Here is a 17,003-nt window from a genome sequence, read left to right on the forward strand (position 1 = left end):
CTAATGTACACAACTATGGTTTAATAAAAATAAATACATATAAAAAAGTAAAAAAAAAAAAAAGAGAGGCCCAAGGGAACCCTTTCACCAGGGAAGGACACAGCAAGCAGGAACTGCCTGTGGAGCAGAAAATATGGCCCTCACTGGACACTGAATCTGCCACACCGTGACCTTGAACTTCCCAGCCTCCAACTGTGAGAAATAAATGTCTGTGGTTCATAAGCCAAAAAAATAAAATAAAATAAAATAAAACTTTCATAAAAAAAAAAAAGAAATGAGGATTATAACCCAAGATACACTGCTATGCAAAACCATATCTGAAGAGGGGAAGGTAAAAGAAAGCTTTTTTGACAAAGGGAAGAGTTCACATAAGCCGCTTGTAATCAGGGTTCATTGGTTTTAGAGACTGAAAGCCAGAGTTGGCATCAGTTTATTGGCGGAGGTGCTGTTACTGGGCAGGTGTCCTTTTCAGTGGTTCTTGTCTGAATTACTGCAGTCCTAAAGAATTTCATGTGGGGTTATTTTGGAAAGTCCTTGAGATAGTCTTTATCTTATACAAACATGAATCCCTCCCCTTCATGCTTTCTCAGCTGTAGTTTGTGTCCACCAAAAAGTGATTTCATCTTGGAATCTGCCTTTCACACATAGAATTCCAATTAATAAATATAGAGGGAATGATGGAAATAGAAAAATTACTGTTGACAAACACCACAGTAATGGTCGTTGCAGGCAAGATTCACCTATACATGCTAAAATTAGCGGGTGAAAGTATAATGAGAAACAGGATATTTGGATAGTCTCAAAATACCTCTTACAAAGAGAAAAATAGTAACTTTACAATGGAGAAAACTAGACAGACGCCACAGTAAGTTTTTAAAGTTGACAAATATTACCTGTAATGAAATGTATCAACAGCATGTACCTCCTGATACAATGCACTGAAAAGGGTACATCATCACTTCCCTGGCATTTTCCTCCTGGTTTTAGATTTAGATTTAAAATTTTATGTGAATCTATCATTTTTTTCAAAATAAAATATGTAGAGTTCCTATCTACCATTTGTTCACTACCCCCCAGGGGAAACTAAGGTACTGGCATTGTTATAGTCAAGATACAGAACATTTTTGTGACTATAAACTTTTCACATATTGCTAAGGTATTAACTTTGACATTGATACAGTCAAGACATAGAATATTTCTAGCACCATAAAAATCCCTCATGTTGCTGTTATATAGCCATACATTTAAAAAATTTTTTTTCAGTTGTCAGTTTTCTCATTATTGAATTGTAAGACCTCTTTATATATTCTATGTTTTTTTATTTTAGACAGAGTTTCACTGTTTCCCTTGGTAGAATGCCGTGGTGCCATACCTCATAGCAATTTCCAACTCTTGGGCTTAAGTGATTCTTTTATCTCAGCCTCCCAAGTAGCTGGGACTATAGGCGCCTGCCCAATACCCAGCTATTTTTGTTGTTGTTGTTGTAGTTGTCATTGTTGTTTAGCAGGCCTGGGCTGGGTTTGAACCCACCAGCCCTGGTGTATGTGGTCAGTACCCTAACCACTAGCTATGGGTGCCGAGCCTCTTTATATATTCTAGAACATACAGATTTTTTTTCCCCCAGAGTCTGTTAATACAGTGGGTTATACTAATCAGTTTTATTTTAAAATTGTGGCAAAATATACATAATATATACATAATATTTACAGTCTTAACTAAGTACATACTTCACTAGTATTAAGTACATTCATATTGTGCAACCATTGGAGAAAAAAGATGGAAGACTAGAAGCAGCCCACATGTATGCTACTCTTACGGAGAGGATCGAAAATTGCAGCCTATCTACTGATGTCTGTGCTCAGAATATTATAAAGCCCCAGAGAAGCAATGCAGGACACTCAGAGTGAAAGAGAAGGTGACTGAGCAATAACTTGGCAAGATCATAGGGATCTATGGGGAAGCATCCACACGTGAGGAAGATCAGGAGAGCACCCTGGGGCTCCATGCTCACCCCACAGGCACTGCAGCCCAAGCTGTGAGGGGGCTTCCTCCACCAACCACAGACATCTGGACTGCGTGGGGAGCTGCTCAAAGTCTGTGCAGAGACATTGCACCAGAGCATGGGTATCTGCAGCTGATGCCATCCCAAACATTCAGGTGCACTCAGGACTTGGCTTCGCAGCAGTAGCCTTTGCATTGCCCTTCTGGACTGGGAAGGGAATGGGCTGAGTGGATTCTGCCCCTTGCTATGCCCTATGCCTAGGAGCTGAGTGCCTCTCCACTCTAGTGTGGGATCTGAGTTGAGTGAATGCCTCAGGCACTGAGCCCTTGGTGACTGCCTCTGTAGGACCTAAGCAGGGGGAAAACCTTGCCTACATAGATCTACTTCTGTGGTCTTGTGATCTTTAGTTCTGGCTCTGAGGCTCCACCCATGTTGCTTCAGTGCTCCCACTGGGCCTGTGAAATTTCACCAAGATTCCAGTGTTGTGCCTAGAACCCAAGACCTCAGCCTGAGTCTCCATCACTGCCACTAGGACAGCAGAACTGCCCTGAGGTCCAGTGTTCTTCCAGGGACTCCCAGCCTTGAGCTGCCATTATACCTGGACATGGTTTGAGCAGGTGCCTACAGCCCAGTCACATACAATCGCCGTCTGGCTAGCATCACCCAGGCTACTATCACCTCTGTGGGAAGATCCTAGGCAGAGCAATCCCCCACAACACCAGTGTCCATGGAGAGGGCCTTACCCAGCCTCCAACTTCTAATACCGATCTGGAAAACAACCCATTACCCAGCATGAAGATCATCCGTCATAGGCTTGAACTATGGCAGTCACAGGTAAAGGGACAAAACAGAATACTGCACTACAGGCTCTCCGTGCCCTCCGCCTTCCTCCTGCCGGGTCAGCATTCCAGAGTAGGATACAAAAGCTCCATCTTGGGACTTCCCCTCCTTCTAACTAAGCTGGAAATCCCCTGCTTAGCCCTGAGCTGAGAGGAGGATTCAGATGAGAAGAACCCTGGCAACATGAAGAAACAAAACAGTTTCACCCCTAAGTGATCACAGTGGAGCTATAGTAGTGCACTCCAACCAAAAGGAAATCATTGAAATGCAGAAATGAAACTCAGAATATGGATTGCAAATAAGATGAATGGAACTGAAGAGAGAGTGGAAAACCAACAAAAAGAAGCCAAAACGGTATTTCAGGAAATTAAATGTACTTCATTTTTTAATGAAAAAGTTGCTAAAGAGCTAGACAACATAAGGAAGGATATAATAGAACTTAAAGAAGTGAAAGGAATTTCAAAATACAGCAGAAAGCTTCAGCAGTTGACTAAACCAAAGAGAAGAATCTCAAAGCTTGAAGACAAGCCTCTTAAGCCTACTCAGTCTTCAGAGAGGCAGAGAAGAGGATAAAGAAGACTGAGAATCATTTAGAGAAATACGGGATTATGCAGGGGCAACTAACATACAAATTATAGGTATTTTTGAGGGAGAAAAAGAGCAAAAAGCATGGAAAATCTATTTGAGGGAATTATTGAAGAAAACAGAAATTTGAACATCCAGATACCAGATGGTCATCTAACACTGTTCTACAAGAGGCAAGACAAAAGCTACAACTAACCTACAAAGGAAAATCCATCAGGGTAACTGCAGATTTCTCAGTGGAGACCTTATAAGCCAGAAGGGATTGGGTCTTCAGCTTAAGTCTTTCTGAAAAAAGTCTTCTTTAAACAACCTAGAATTTTGTATCCTGCAAAACTAAGTTTCATAATTGACAGAGAAATAAAGTCTTTTCCAGACAAACTATGAAGAAATTTGTCACAACTAGACCTGCCCTGCTGGAAATACTCAGAACTGCATTATACAGGGATCCATACATTAGATACCCACCAGTGTAAAATCACCCCAAAGCCAAAGCTCACAGCTCATATAAAACAGTAGCACAAGAGGGAAAACAACACAATAAGGTACTAGCTACCTAGCATGAACAGAACAGCCTTCCACATATCAATTCTGTCATTCAGTGTTAACGGTTTGAATGGCCCACTCAAAAGACATAGGCTGGCTAAATGGATTAGAAAACATTGTATAACCATCACTACCATCCATCTCCACAACTCTTTATCTTGTAAAACTTAACTCGTCCTGTTGGACTCCCTCCATTCCCCGTTACGCCCCAGCTCCTGGAAGATTCCCTTTTACCTTCTGTCTCTATAAATTTGACTACTCTAGGTACATCAAATAAGTGGAATCATAAGTATCTGTCTTCTGATTGGCTTAGCATGATGTCCTTAAGGTTCATCCATACTGAGCATAGGCCAGAATTTCCTGTTAAAGGCTGAATAATATTGCATTTTATTTAGATACCACCTTTTGTTCATCTGTTCACCCATCAGTGGACACCTGGTCACTTCCACCTTTTGGTTGTTGTGAATGCAGCTGCTACAAATGTGAATCTCTTTGAGAACCTGCTTTCAGTTCTTTTAGGTACATACCCAGAAATGGAATTGCTGGATCAAATAGTATCTATGTCCTTTTTAAAACAACAAAACAACCAAAAAAAAAAAAAAGCTTTCTGCTTTTCTCCAGTCCCTGATTCAGAGTATGTTTTCCTTTTAGAAGTTTAAGTTTTAAAACTTCTCATGCATTTATTCTTTAAGGTAAGCCCTTAATTAAGTAGATTGTTTGGAGAATAAAGTATGAAGGTTATTAAATTTTCTGGCTAAGTGGGCAGAAACCTCTGTTTCAATTTTTGCTATTGAAATATTTTAGTTCATTTTATTCTCTTAGTAAGTGCAGTAGAGTAAACATAATGCTCTCTCTGTAATTCAGGGTCTTGCTGCACTTCAGGGTTATCATTGTGAGCATGGACTCTCAGCATGATATACCACAGGGATAAAATTTATTGGCGATTAGAGCAAAGCACCGATGCCTCTGGGCTCTTTACAAAATTAAATCCTTGATGTGAGTTAAAAAATTATCTGTGTTTATAACCAAATCAAATAATTTGATTTTTTTATGTAATAACTGATATTTGAAAGGCAGTTACTAAACTTTTCCATGTGGCCATCTTGCCTAGCTTTTCCTTTCTGCTTCTGCTTTGCATCTGTATCTTCAGCAGATGATGGGCTGTGTACCTTGTGAAAGGAAATGGAATCTTGAATGCAGTACACATGTCCCTCTCCACATGCATTCCTCTTTCTTTTTTATAGAGACAGGGTCTTGCTGTGTTGCCCAGTCTGTCTTGAACTCTCAGCCTCAAGTGATCCTGCCTTGACTCCCTGGTATTGTTGTGCCTGGCCTGAATTTCTCTTTCTTGTACTACATGTCTTGGTCAGTTCAGACTGCTATAATAAAATACCATAGGCTCGGTAGCTTAAATAACAAACATTTATTTCTAATAATCCAGAAGCTGGGAATTGCAAGGTCAAAGCAGATTTTGTGTCTAGTGAAGGCACACATCCTGGTTTGCAGATGCTGTACCCTCACAAGGAGGAGAGAGAGGGGGCACTGGTCTCTTTCTCTTACCGTAAGAGCAATAAACCCATCATGGAGGCCCCATCCTGAAGGCCTCCTTAAAATCTTATTACTTCTCAAAGGCCCTACCTCCAAATACCATGGCACTGGGGATTAGGGCTTCAACATACAAATGGGATGGGCACAAACATTCAGTCCAGGTTCACTTCAAGAAAGAAAAATTGAGCTTTGGAGGAGAGGGGACCAGAGAAAGAAAAAGAGGGGATAAGAGAAAGCAAAGAAATCAAGAAGCACAAAGGACGGGAAGGGAATAAAAGATGGGTCGAGGAGGGTTCAATTGGGATTAGGAAAAGAGGTTGGAGAGTCCCGAAGTCAGGCTTTACCTCTTCTCTCCATCTGTGGGCTAAATATAGCCCCGTTCCTGCTGGGTCTGAGGATGCTTCGTGGAGGCAAGGGACAACTGCCAAGACCCTCCTATAGCTATAAAAAGTGAATAACCAAACTAGAGGTCATTTAGGCTGGAATGAACTTAATTAGCACTCTGCAACAAGCCTTTCTTGAGTACTTGCTATCTACAGCCTCTTGAGTTCAGTAACCACTGTGCAAGAATAGAAAAGGCCAAACTTTCATTCCAGATGTTTTGTTCACCACTTGTAAACAGAAGAGGGAATTCCCCAAGTTCTCTAAGTCCCTTCTCTGTTCTGTGCCCAAACACAAATTTCTCTAATCCCAGGACTGGAGGATTTGGAAGGAAGCTTGAAGCTTAGCCTCCATTGGTCCTTAAGCTGATAATGTCCATCCACAATGCTTCGAGGCAGAGGTCCAGCATGCTACATGTTAGATCTGACCTCAGGTCAACTCCTCCTCACAAGTAGCAATGCCTTCTTTTACAGATACAGGGAAATGAAGATATCTGATGCATCTTAAATACACAGGCAGGTATTGGTGGGTTCTTCTAACTTGTATTTTTAATTGGACCAGAGGGTTTGCATAATATATGTCTAGGCTTGGGAGCAGACCTGGGAACCCAAAAGCTTAACAACTTTAAATGTATATTTTCCATGTGGTTCTCCAGGATGAAACTGAAGATATTTTCAGAGTAATTTAGTTACAAAGAAATTGTGGTATCTAAGCTATGTACAGGAATCAAGAAACAAGTAAAAAATAAAAGCACGTTTGATCTTAATCGATTACTGATGTTGCATGATTTGTGTTACTACTCGCAATTCTGCCTGAAATTGCTATTCTTCCATGACTTCGTTAAATTAAAAAACCCGAGATAGCTTTCCTTACAGGTGTGATTCCTGTACTAGAGGATTTTCAATCTGACCAAGAAATAAGACGGAGCACGTTCCACACACAATGAGTAATTTGCCAGCAAAAGGTGCTCACAAGGATATCATAAATCAGTAGTTTTTGACAGGACTGATTTTGTCCCTTGAGGGGTATCTGATAATATCTGGACACATTTTTTTTTTGAAGGTACTTTACTTCAATAATGCCATATTTTAATAGGTACACAGTGCTTTTACTTGGCATCAATTATGAGTTGGTTCTGAAACAATTCAGTATTATGCCAGCTGGAATGATTGCTGATATCTCCATTCCTTTGGGGTGACTCTGCCGACAGGGCACAGGTTCCATTCTAATTTGTGTCACTGTATATGTCCATACAGCAATACAGAAAGCAGCTCCACTATCTAATACAGCATTACCATATTTATCATGAAAATCAGGTGTTCGTTTCTGGTGGCTCACCCTTCCAGGGGTCCTCAAACTATGGCCCGTGGGCCACATGAAGCGGTGTGATTGTATTTGTTCCCGTTTTGTTTTTTTACTTCAAAATAAGATATGTGCAGTGTGCATAGGAATTTGTTCATAGTTTTTTTTAAAACTATAGTCTGGCTCTTCAATGGTCTGAGGGACAGTGAACTGGCCCCCTGTTTAAAAAGTTTGAGGACCCTGCTTGGCATTGTTTGCTGAATGTATCGAACTTGGAGATGACTTAGTGTGTTCTTGGCCAAGAAAAAAATTGTGAAATTGAAAATGAAACTGCAGCAATTCCAGGTGCTGGTTCGGTGCAAATTGACTTCAGATACCCTTACCTGGGCACATTTGTGATTGTTCAAATTGGGGCAGGAGCTGCTAACTGTCATCTAGTAGGTAGAGGCTAGGGTTGCTGCGAACGTTTACAGTGCATAGCACAGCTTCCCCCCATCACCACCTTAAAGAGTTATCTGGTCCACAGTGCTAGGAGTACTGAGAATGAAAGGCCCTATCATACGTATGTGAAGATACAACATGGACTAAATTAAGAAAAATCCAAGATGATGCCCAGAATTGTGGCTACTGTCTCTCAGTTTTTCAGGCCTCTCCCCTTCTGTCATTGTTCTATTTGGAAATCATTTTAGACTTACAGATCGGTTAATTTTTTTTTTCTTTTTTTTTTTTTTTTAGACAGAGTCTCACTTCGTTGCCCTCAGTAGACTGCTGTGGTGTCACAGTTCACAGCAACTTCGAATTCTGGGTCTCAAGGGATCCTCTTGCCTTACCCTCCCAAGTAGCTGGAACTATGGGCACCCACCACAACACCTGGCTGTTTTTAGAGATGAGGTCTTGCTCTTGCTAAGGCTGGTCTCGAACTCTTGAGCTCAGGCAGTCCACCTGTCTCAGCCTCCCGCAGTGCTAGGATTACAGGCATGAGCCACCACACCAACCAGACTGGGTATTTCAAGTGTTTTTCCTTATCACTTGATACACGGGAGGCCTTGCTAAATGCTGAATGAAATAAAAATAATAGGAAAGAGACACATTAGGACTAGATACTTTTAGGTTTTACTTCTGTGTAAACTATATGAGAAACAGCTGAGGGCTCAGAGCAGAGAAGATTTGCAGATAAGATTCTTGGTTTCCTCCAAGTATCCAGCGGTTTACCCCTGTGTCTGCCAGTGCCTTTGCTTATGTTTGGCTTAGGTTGTTTAGTGCCAGTGAAACTGGTATCACGGAGAATACCTCCTGTTTAGGCCACTGATGAGCTTTGGGTCTTCACAGAAGTAATTTTACACTCTGAACCTTACTCCAGCCATCAAGGACAATCCTATAGGCTATACCCTATTTAAGCAAATAAGAGTATAGTATATGTAAAAGTGTTCCATATTTCTTATATGAGTATGTGTTCTTCCAGTTTTTAAATGTATCAACATGTTATTAAAGATAAAATTGGAATTATAAAGTATATTGTACTGTTTTACAACTTGTATAGTCACCATACTGTAAACATTCTTTGTTCCAGTATGATGAGTAAATTGCTTAAAGTTGTCTGCAAAACAAGAATTATAATATCCATCTACCTATTTCAGAGGCATTAGAAATACTCAAATATAAATTAAGATTTGGAAAGTATATTGAGTTTTTTATTTTATTTTATTATTTTTTTATAATTTTTTAAATTAAATTATAGCTGTGTACATTGATATGAGCATGGGGCATAATACACTAGTTTCATAGACTGGTTGACACATTTTCATCACACTGGTTAACATAGCCTTCCCGGCAATTTCTTAGTTATTGTGCTAAGACATTTACATTCCACATTTACTAAGTTTCAGTATATTGAGTTTTTTAGATGAAAACTATTGTATGCCATGCTCTATTTTTAATTGATATTAGTGTTGAATGATTTTATTACTAGTTTCTTTTGAAGTGTTACTGAAATACTTTTTAAAACATTTTGAGTCCTCAGAAGGAAACCATGTGGGTACATTAATATAATTTGTATAATACTTGTAGAGTTTAACTGTCCTTTTTGTACCTCTGCAGGCAAATATGTGTATCAGCCTATGACCCCTGTGGAACAGCTTCCAAGCACTGAGATTCCTGCTAGGCCTCGGGAACCCACAAACACCATTCAGATCTCAGTCTCACTCACTGAACATTTTTTGAAATTTGCATCTGTCTTCCAGCCTCCCCTACCCCCTGACTCACCAAGGTACTGTATGATTTCAGACCTCTTTATTGACAACTACCAGGTTAAATGTATCAATGGGAAGATGTGTTATGTGCAGAAGCAGCCAGCACCAACTTCTCACAAAATGAACCCTGAAGAGGTCTCTGCACACGATGCCTTAATTTCAAAAGAGAGCAATACACCAAAAATAGATCATTGCTCTTCTCCCTCAAGTTCTGAGGACTCTGGGATCAATGCAATTGGGGCTCACTATGTGGAATCATGTGATGAGGACACAGAAGAAGGAGCAGAACTGAGTTCAGAGGAAGATTACAGTCCAGAGAGCAGCTGGGAACCGGATGAGTGCACCCTTCTCTCCCCCTCACAGTCTGATCTGGAAGTCATTGAAACAATAGAAACCACTGTGTGAGAGTCCAGGCAGGAAGTTGCAGCCTCTGATCCATGCTGAGCTTTTATACCTTTGTCTGATGGATCCTTTTTTCCAATGCTGTTGATATTTTCTACCCCTCTTTAACAACTATACCACTTCAGTGGTCTGCTGATTAGCTTCTCTCTTAGTCTTACAACTAAGACATTCTTTTTATTATAGGGTTTTTTGTTTGTTTGTTTTTTTGTATCTTGACTTACTTTCTATGTAGCATCTGGTGTCATGAATTGTGACCCAGCCTTAATTTCACTGGGAACTTTGAAAGCAATGAAGTGATGATCACAGAATGTCATGGATCAGATTGGGGAGCTACCCAGAGTGAAGGAGACAGTATTTCTAACTAGCTGGTCCTTCACACACAGACTCTTGGCATTCCTTTTGGTGTGCTTATAGGCACCCCTCTCCTGCTAGTCCCATGTGAGAAGCAGCTCACTTGAGAAGAACACAGTGTGCCCTGATAGATGCCATTCCTTCCAGTTCCCTCCTCTGCTCCCCATCTGCACTTGATCTGGACCAGAGCTGCCTCGGCTTACTTCTGGGAGGTCACTGGAAGAGCCAGCACAGCTCCCACTTGTGGCCATGTCTGTCTAACACTCTGTGACTGGGGCTGATCTAGACTTTCACATAAAAGTGGACCTCCTCCATTTCATGATCCGTCCAGCTTTAGTTGAGCACCTGCATTTTGCAGGGTGCTATGGGGATGCAGAACGGATAAGACCTGATTCCCACCATGAAGAGGGGCTCATAGTCCAATAGAGGATGTTCCCAGAGTGCTGTGGGAACCCAGGGGAAGGAGACATGTCCTTGGTTTGGGCCGGCTGGGCATGGTCTTACAGCATCCGAGTTGGGGCCTTGTGTGAGTTCCCCCAATATGTCCCTGCTTTCCTTTATTCTTCAAATCTGGGGAAAACTTTTAGGAAGTTATATAGGTATTGCATTTAGGAGACAGCCACATCTAACATTTTACAGGAAAAAAAATCAATAGTTTTAGTTAGCATGGAAATGCTAAAGACAAGTCCTTTAGGGATTAGGAATGAATCTAATAGGTTTGATTAATTCTGCTTCATTTGGTTGTATGAAGCATTAGAATGGCTTGGGTGAGAAATGGATTAGAATTCAGTATGATGCATGGATTTTTTTATGGAAATACAAAAGCAGTTGAAATAGTTCACTAACAGAAAATATTTTGCGTAATATTCATTCACTTTACTAATATCCATGGTCTATTGCATATGTTCTCTTTTCTCACACACACAAAAGAGTGAATAATTCTTATTTAGCTCTCTTCGGAATTCTCCTAACACTCCATTTATACCACATATTCTCATGTGAGTTGATTATCTGCCATTTCTTCAAATCTTCTATCCACGAGGCATCGTTAATCCAGGAAAATTTAAATATGGCCAAATGAAATGAGAACCTTCAAAATTGGTAGAAAAATACTTGAGACTATCCATGCGCATGCTGTTTGGCATTTATCTTGTGCTCTGTCAGCATTGTGACACGTCTTATATGTCATGTTAGTTTGTATTTTAAGAAATAAGAGGCCTGCTATGTTTTTCCCTGAAGCCTCCATTTGGCATCCTTCACAAACCACACAAGGAGAATTTGCTTTCCTAGTTGTACGTGTAGTTCAAGTAATTTGCTAGAACTTTTTGTTAGGTTTAGGTGGCCAAACATCCGTAGGGTGTAGAAGGCAGAGTATACATTTTCCTTTGCAAATGGTGTTAATTGAAACTCTCTATGCTAGATGAGAATGCAGCATAAATTTCTTATCTATTGAAATTTAAAGACTTCAACAAGTCAAACCAAGAAATCGGTAAGGAGAGCTTCAGGAACAGTAAGACAAAGGAGAGGGCAGGTGTAGGCAGGTGTGGTCCTGAGGGGTGCCCCCTGCCCTGGAATGACCCAGGTGGTCGGGGACATCTGATGAGCCCTTCCTGAGGTTCTCAGTGCCTCCCCTGAGTGAGTGGCCAGCTGCAGGCAGGCATGGAAGCCACGTCTGCAAGCCACCCATCAGGCCACAGCAGTGCCATCACTCATCCTGTACTCAGGGCTGTAACAGCAACACCAGGGTCCCGTCTAGATTTACCCTATGGGTGACTCATCAAATCCCGTAGGTGGGCATTTGGGGGGGGGGTCTTCTTTCTTTATAACACTCCTGTCAATGATCTATTATGGGCCCACATTCCTACCCATTAAACTATTGGAGTCAACCACCAGGTTTCCAAAGTCATGGAAATACATGGTCACAGGGGCACATTTCTGAAGCTTGGCTAGGTTGGGCCCCTTTATCAGTATTATCTATGACTTTTGACTCGGTTCCTGTTTTTTAAACTCCTGAACTGCCAATCAGATTAGCCACAATTTTAATGGAATTTTTGGATTTAATAATTGATAATCACTTTAAATATTTGCACAATCTCTTTATAATTAAAAGCTCAGTAAGCTTCACTGACTACTGTCTATTGTATAGAATTGGAGATGTTCCATTGTATTGTAAATACCATATACTCCTGGATCTCAAAATGGCCTTTTCTCAATAAGCACAAACAAGAATTTTTTTTGGTCTTACCACAATTAATAATTCTCTGAAATGTAAGATTGAACTGGAATTGTTTCTTTATGCTTGCATTCTAAAATCAACTGATAAGGATATAAAAATGTATAGTTTCAATTTTAATCCTAGGCCTATTCTGTTCTATATTATATGAATTTCTCTGTAATGCTGACATTACATTGCTAATTTATATATGCATATTGATAGGCACTTTAGAAAATGTTTAGAGTGCAACTGCACTATAGACACTGAACACAGTCATTTAAGTAGCCTTGTGATAACACTTGCATTGACAGACGTGAAAGCTTTATCCTTTGGACCTAGCAGTATGCTTACTGGAGCAAGGGTTGGGCTGTGTGGATGAAGAAACTACTTTCTTAGCTTCTGTGGACACTTGGCACTGTTCCTACTTTTGGAAAGCTGGTATAAAACTATTAGGTAGAAGCTTAATTCTACTAAATGTGGAATTTAGTTTTCTTATCCTACCAAGATTTTAGAATTTTTAAGTTTCAAATATGCCCAGAACTTTTCTGAGAAATGACAAAGCCTTTAAAATGCTTTTGAGGTCTTAAGTATTTGATATATTATAACATAAGGCTTTATTATCAAAACTGTATTATATACCTTTTAATTTTTAAGATGAGAATTTGAAGGCAACCCTGAAGAACAACAGTTGCTTTCTTGGAAGGGGAAGGCTTATAGTTCAAGGTAATACAATACAAAATAAAACTAAAACCACCAAGAGCAGAACAAAACCACACAGTTTTTTTCCTAAAATACTTTTTGGATTTGATCTTGGGAGTGGTTTTATTTCTTCACCTCCACTTCTTGGTCTACTTGAAACATTGCATTTCTTTTGGGAAGAATCAAAACAAACTTTTTAATGCAAATTTATTCTCTATTGGGTTAAAAGGATGCATCTGGATAATTTAGAAAGCTGTCAAAATAAGTTTGCCAGTATAGATACTACAAGGCAGGGAAAAAAGCACAAGTTGTGGTATTTATAGTAGGCTGTTAATTATTACACATCTGGTTTGCAGAAATTTATTGTTACATTTTACCTTTTTACATGAGGAAGACAAACAGTTTTCTTTCCTATTCCCTTCTCCGAAGGAGGTGTGAGCCAGAATAAAGGAGGCCAGCTCTGTTTTAGGTGTTTCAGTGCTGTGTGGTTTTGTCTTATCCCATTGAGGAGGAAGAAGAGGAGAGAAGGCCAGTGGGAGTTCTGCTTATCAATTCCGTGAGTTCTGGGGATATCTTTCTCACATCCAAAAATTAAAAACAAGGGCAGATCTCAAAATTAATTTGGGGATTATTCATCATTTAAAAATCTGTCAGTGCTCCTTTCATTATTATGAATAATTAAGAGTTGATTTTATTATGAAAAGGCCCTGTTTCAGTTAGAGCCGAGTTCTTTTTTTCTATTAAGATTGAAGCAGCGCTGTCTTAGCCTGGAAACATCTAAAAGTGACCCATCACTAGCAGTTTTAATATTGAACTTCCATAGCATTGTGTTCATCACTTTTTAAGGCTGTTCATACCTTGCAGTATTCACTTACTGTGCATTTTTTAAAAACTATTTTAAAGTTTTAAGCACAATGTTGATTCTTCTATAATTTCCTAAAATTATATTGTTTTCCTACTGACAGCTCAGCTTTTCTTTATGTATAATAGTTTAGGAAAATACTGCCTTGTAAAATAAACGTGATTTTTCTTCTTTTGTACAAGACCAGATATGTTTTAGAGTGTGGAATACCAGCCACCAAGCCCAGAACAAAAAACCCACATTTGCAAATGTGAAACATTTATATCAAAGGCTTACCAGGTGCTAGGAAGCAAGCCGTTTACACCCATCACAACATTTAAACTTTACATAACTTCCTAAGGTGCAGGCAAATGTTATCCATATGTTCATGGTCACCACTCATGATAACTCCCAAGAACTCTTGTTGGAGAGTTTTGTTGTAATAAGACTTTTTGTTGGTTACATTGGGTTTATACCCACTAAAACTTGACATTTCCCCCACAAATAGCATTTACTTCTCACACAGTTTGTCTTTGTGTTCATGTCTGCATGCTGTGAAAGGCAGCATAGGCTGCAGCTCCACTTGCAGGCTGGGCACTGAGGGAGGCCACCCTGCAGGGCCTCGGGGCACGGGGGCACAAGGAGCTTGTGGTTTTTATTCAGCACACCCAGAAACGAGCAGCTTTTGGAGTTGACTTCTATTGAACTTCCTCACTAGGAACTAAAAAAATTCATTACTGTCAGAGATGATACCATTGTTAACATTAAGAATTACAGCTTCACAGCTGCCTTGCTGCTTTCTAAGCATAACCTCACAGCAACACTGTGAGGGAGATGACAGCACCCCCATTTCACAGAGTAGGAGACGAGCTCAAGTAATAATACACATTTTTTTGCCCACAGTGGCACAGCTCGAAAGCCAGCAGGAGTCAGGATTTGAACCCACTCTGACAGTAGAGTCCACGCTCCTGGCTCTCCTCACACTGCCCCACCCTGTCCCTCCCCAGCCAAAACCTTCCCATGGCTGATGGCTCATCTTCTCACCCACTGCAGCTCTGCCCAGACAATACTGGAAAACCCCAACAGGCTTCTCTCCTAGCCCCCTTTTCTGGGCCCCACACAGACCTTCTTCCCCGCACGCACCCCGTCTGCAGACGCCTGGTGCTTTGATTAGGCCCTCGCTGCTCCCCTGTCCACTGTCTAGTCCAGCACTCACTGCTGGCTGTGTCTGCCTTCACAAAAGGTAAGGGTGTTTGAAGGGACTCCTGCAGACACCTAAACTCACCTGTGTGTGCACTCTATTCATTTACTCAACATGATTGTACTGTCGAATTCCCAGGCATCTCATTGTAGCCTCTTACAAATGCTAACTATACACACTTTTATCCTGCAATAAACATTAACTTAGCATCTTGTCCCCATTACAATTTGATCACTGGGAATTGGTAAGGCTTTCAACACTTGGTGTCCTGCCCCAGTTCAGTGCAGAATGAATGAGGAGGATCTCAGGACTTGATGTAGCAGGGTTCAAGGAGGGACAGTTAGACTTCAGCTGAAATTCTTCAGTCAGATGAGAAGATGATGGAAACACAAGTAAAGGCAAAGTAAGTATATCGAGTTTTGGTTTGCTTTTTGAATTTCCTAGTTTTCTAAACTGAATATATATTACTCTTATAATCAGAAAACCTGTAAGTTATTTTGAAGGTGGCAAGTTCTAAGACAGTGAGTGGAAGCAGAGAGCCCGTGAGCCCAGTCAGTGGCTACACACTGCCCCGCAAAGCACCTGCTGGAAGAGGCTAAAGGCTGGGCTGGGGAGTTATGGATCCTGGAACTAACCAGCCTCCACTGAGCAGTGACCCCTGGGAGTTCCTGGGCCAGGAGATTTGGAGAGACGGGTGAGGATTCATTTCTTCCTGTCTTTCTCAGTCTCCAGCCCAATGCTTCATGAGTCTAGATGGAAGATCAGGAAGCTTGGACTCGGTTGTTGGTGGTGGGGTAATCCTAGCCCCTAGAAACACCCATCCTGTCACCTAGTATAAAACTCCGGGTAACTTCTCCCAGGACGGAGATCTGGAGCATCGGTGCAAAATGATGACAAAGCATGCGGTAGCATGGTTCAGCAACACACTGCCTCTGAACAGGGCCCTACAGTTCATAGCACTTTCCCCAGGTAGCAGCTTATCTGCCATACCCCGGGAATCTGTGTGGCAGGCAGGGCAGGGATGGGATAATTTTGTAAGTTTATAGCTGAAGCAGCCGAGACTTAAGTCAACTACATCACATGGCAGGGAAGGAGCAGGGCCAGAGCTCTAAACTCCTGCTGATCCCAAGGTAGCCTTTGTTACTCTGTAAACTTGGTGAGCTCCTGCAATCAAACCCTACCCTGCTTGGCAGCCGGTTTTCTCTCCTCCCCCCATCACTTGCACATCCAGGCCCACCCAGATGGGGACCAGCTTTGGATATAGGTGGGGACATTGCCTGAGGTCACTCTTGGTGCCTCATTCTGGCTGGGTACCAACCAGACACTCAGGTTTATTTCCTGGATTTAAACTAGAATTCATTATTGGGAATTGGCACTTTTGGAATCAGCTGCTCCTGTCTTCCCTCATCCCACCTCTGTTAGGATTGGGACCCTTGATATCAACAGGTTCCCTCAACTGTATGTCCTCAGTATGATGTACCATGAACTGACCTTGTAGAGCCAGGGCTAGTCTACTCCAGGGCACTGTAGAGGCCTTAACTCTTATTAGTCTTCCATGAACTCTACTTCAGAGGACTGAACATCTGTGATCTGCCTCAACCAGGGCCTGGTCCAGTAAATAAAGGAGTGGATTTCTGCCCTCATGTTTACAATCTGTGTGAATTCAGAGCAAATGCAGGCATGTGCATTTATCTGCAGAAAGTCCTGGAAAAACCATCCCAGCCTGTGGGCAACTCCATTCTAAGCAGTTAGCTCAGGAGCCCTTGGGGAAAGCCAGGTCCCCTGAGGCCTGGGTTAGAGTTGTACAAGGGATTCCAAGCCCATGTTAGCTAGCAATCTAGAAA

The 17,003-nt window shown here is 41.2% G+C and overlaps 1 protein-coding gene across 1 annotated transcript in view; it reads left to right on the plus strand.

Moving 5' to 3' along the window:
* The window catches only part of C16H3orf70 (chromosome 16 C3orf70 homolog), a 73,309-nt gene extending 58,861 nt beyond the window's left edge, over positions 1-14,448 (plus strand). Inside the window, exon 2 of the mRNA XM_053565737.1 lies at positions 9,299-14,448. Coding sequence (XP_053421712.1) covers positions 9,299-9,855 — 557 coding nt within the window. The 3' untranslated portion in view covers positions 9,856-14,448. The remainder of the gene's footprint in view (positions 1-9,298) is intronic.
* Positions 14,449-17,003: the final 2,555 nt, after the last annotated feature.

The sequence above is a fragment of the Nycticebus coucang genome, chromosome 16 (assembly GCF_027406575.1).
Source record: "Nycticebus coucang isolate mNycCou1 chromosome 16, mNycCou1.pri, whole genome shotgun sequence".
Lineage (NCBI taxonomy): Eukaryota > Metazoa > Chordata > Mammalia > Primates > Lorisidae > Nycticebus > Nycticebus coucang.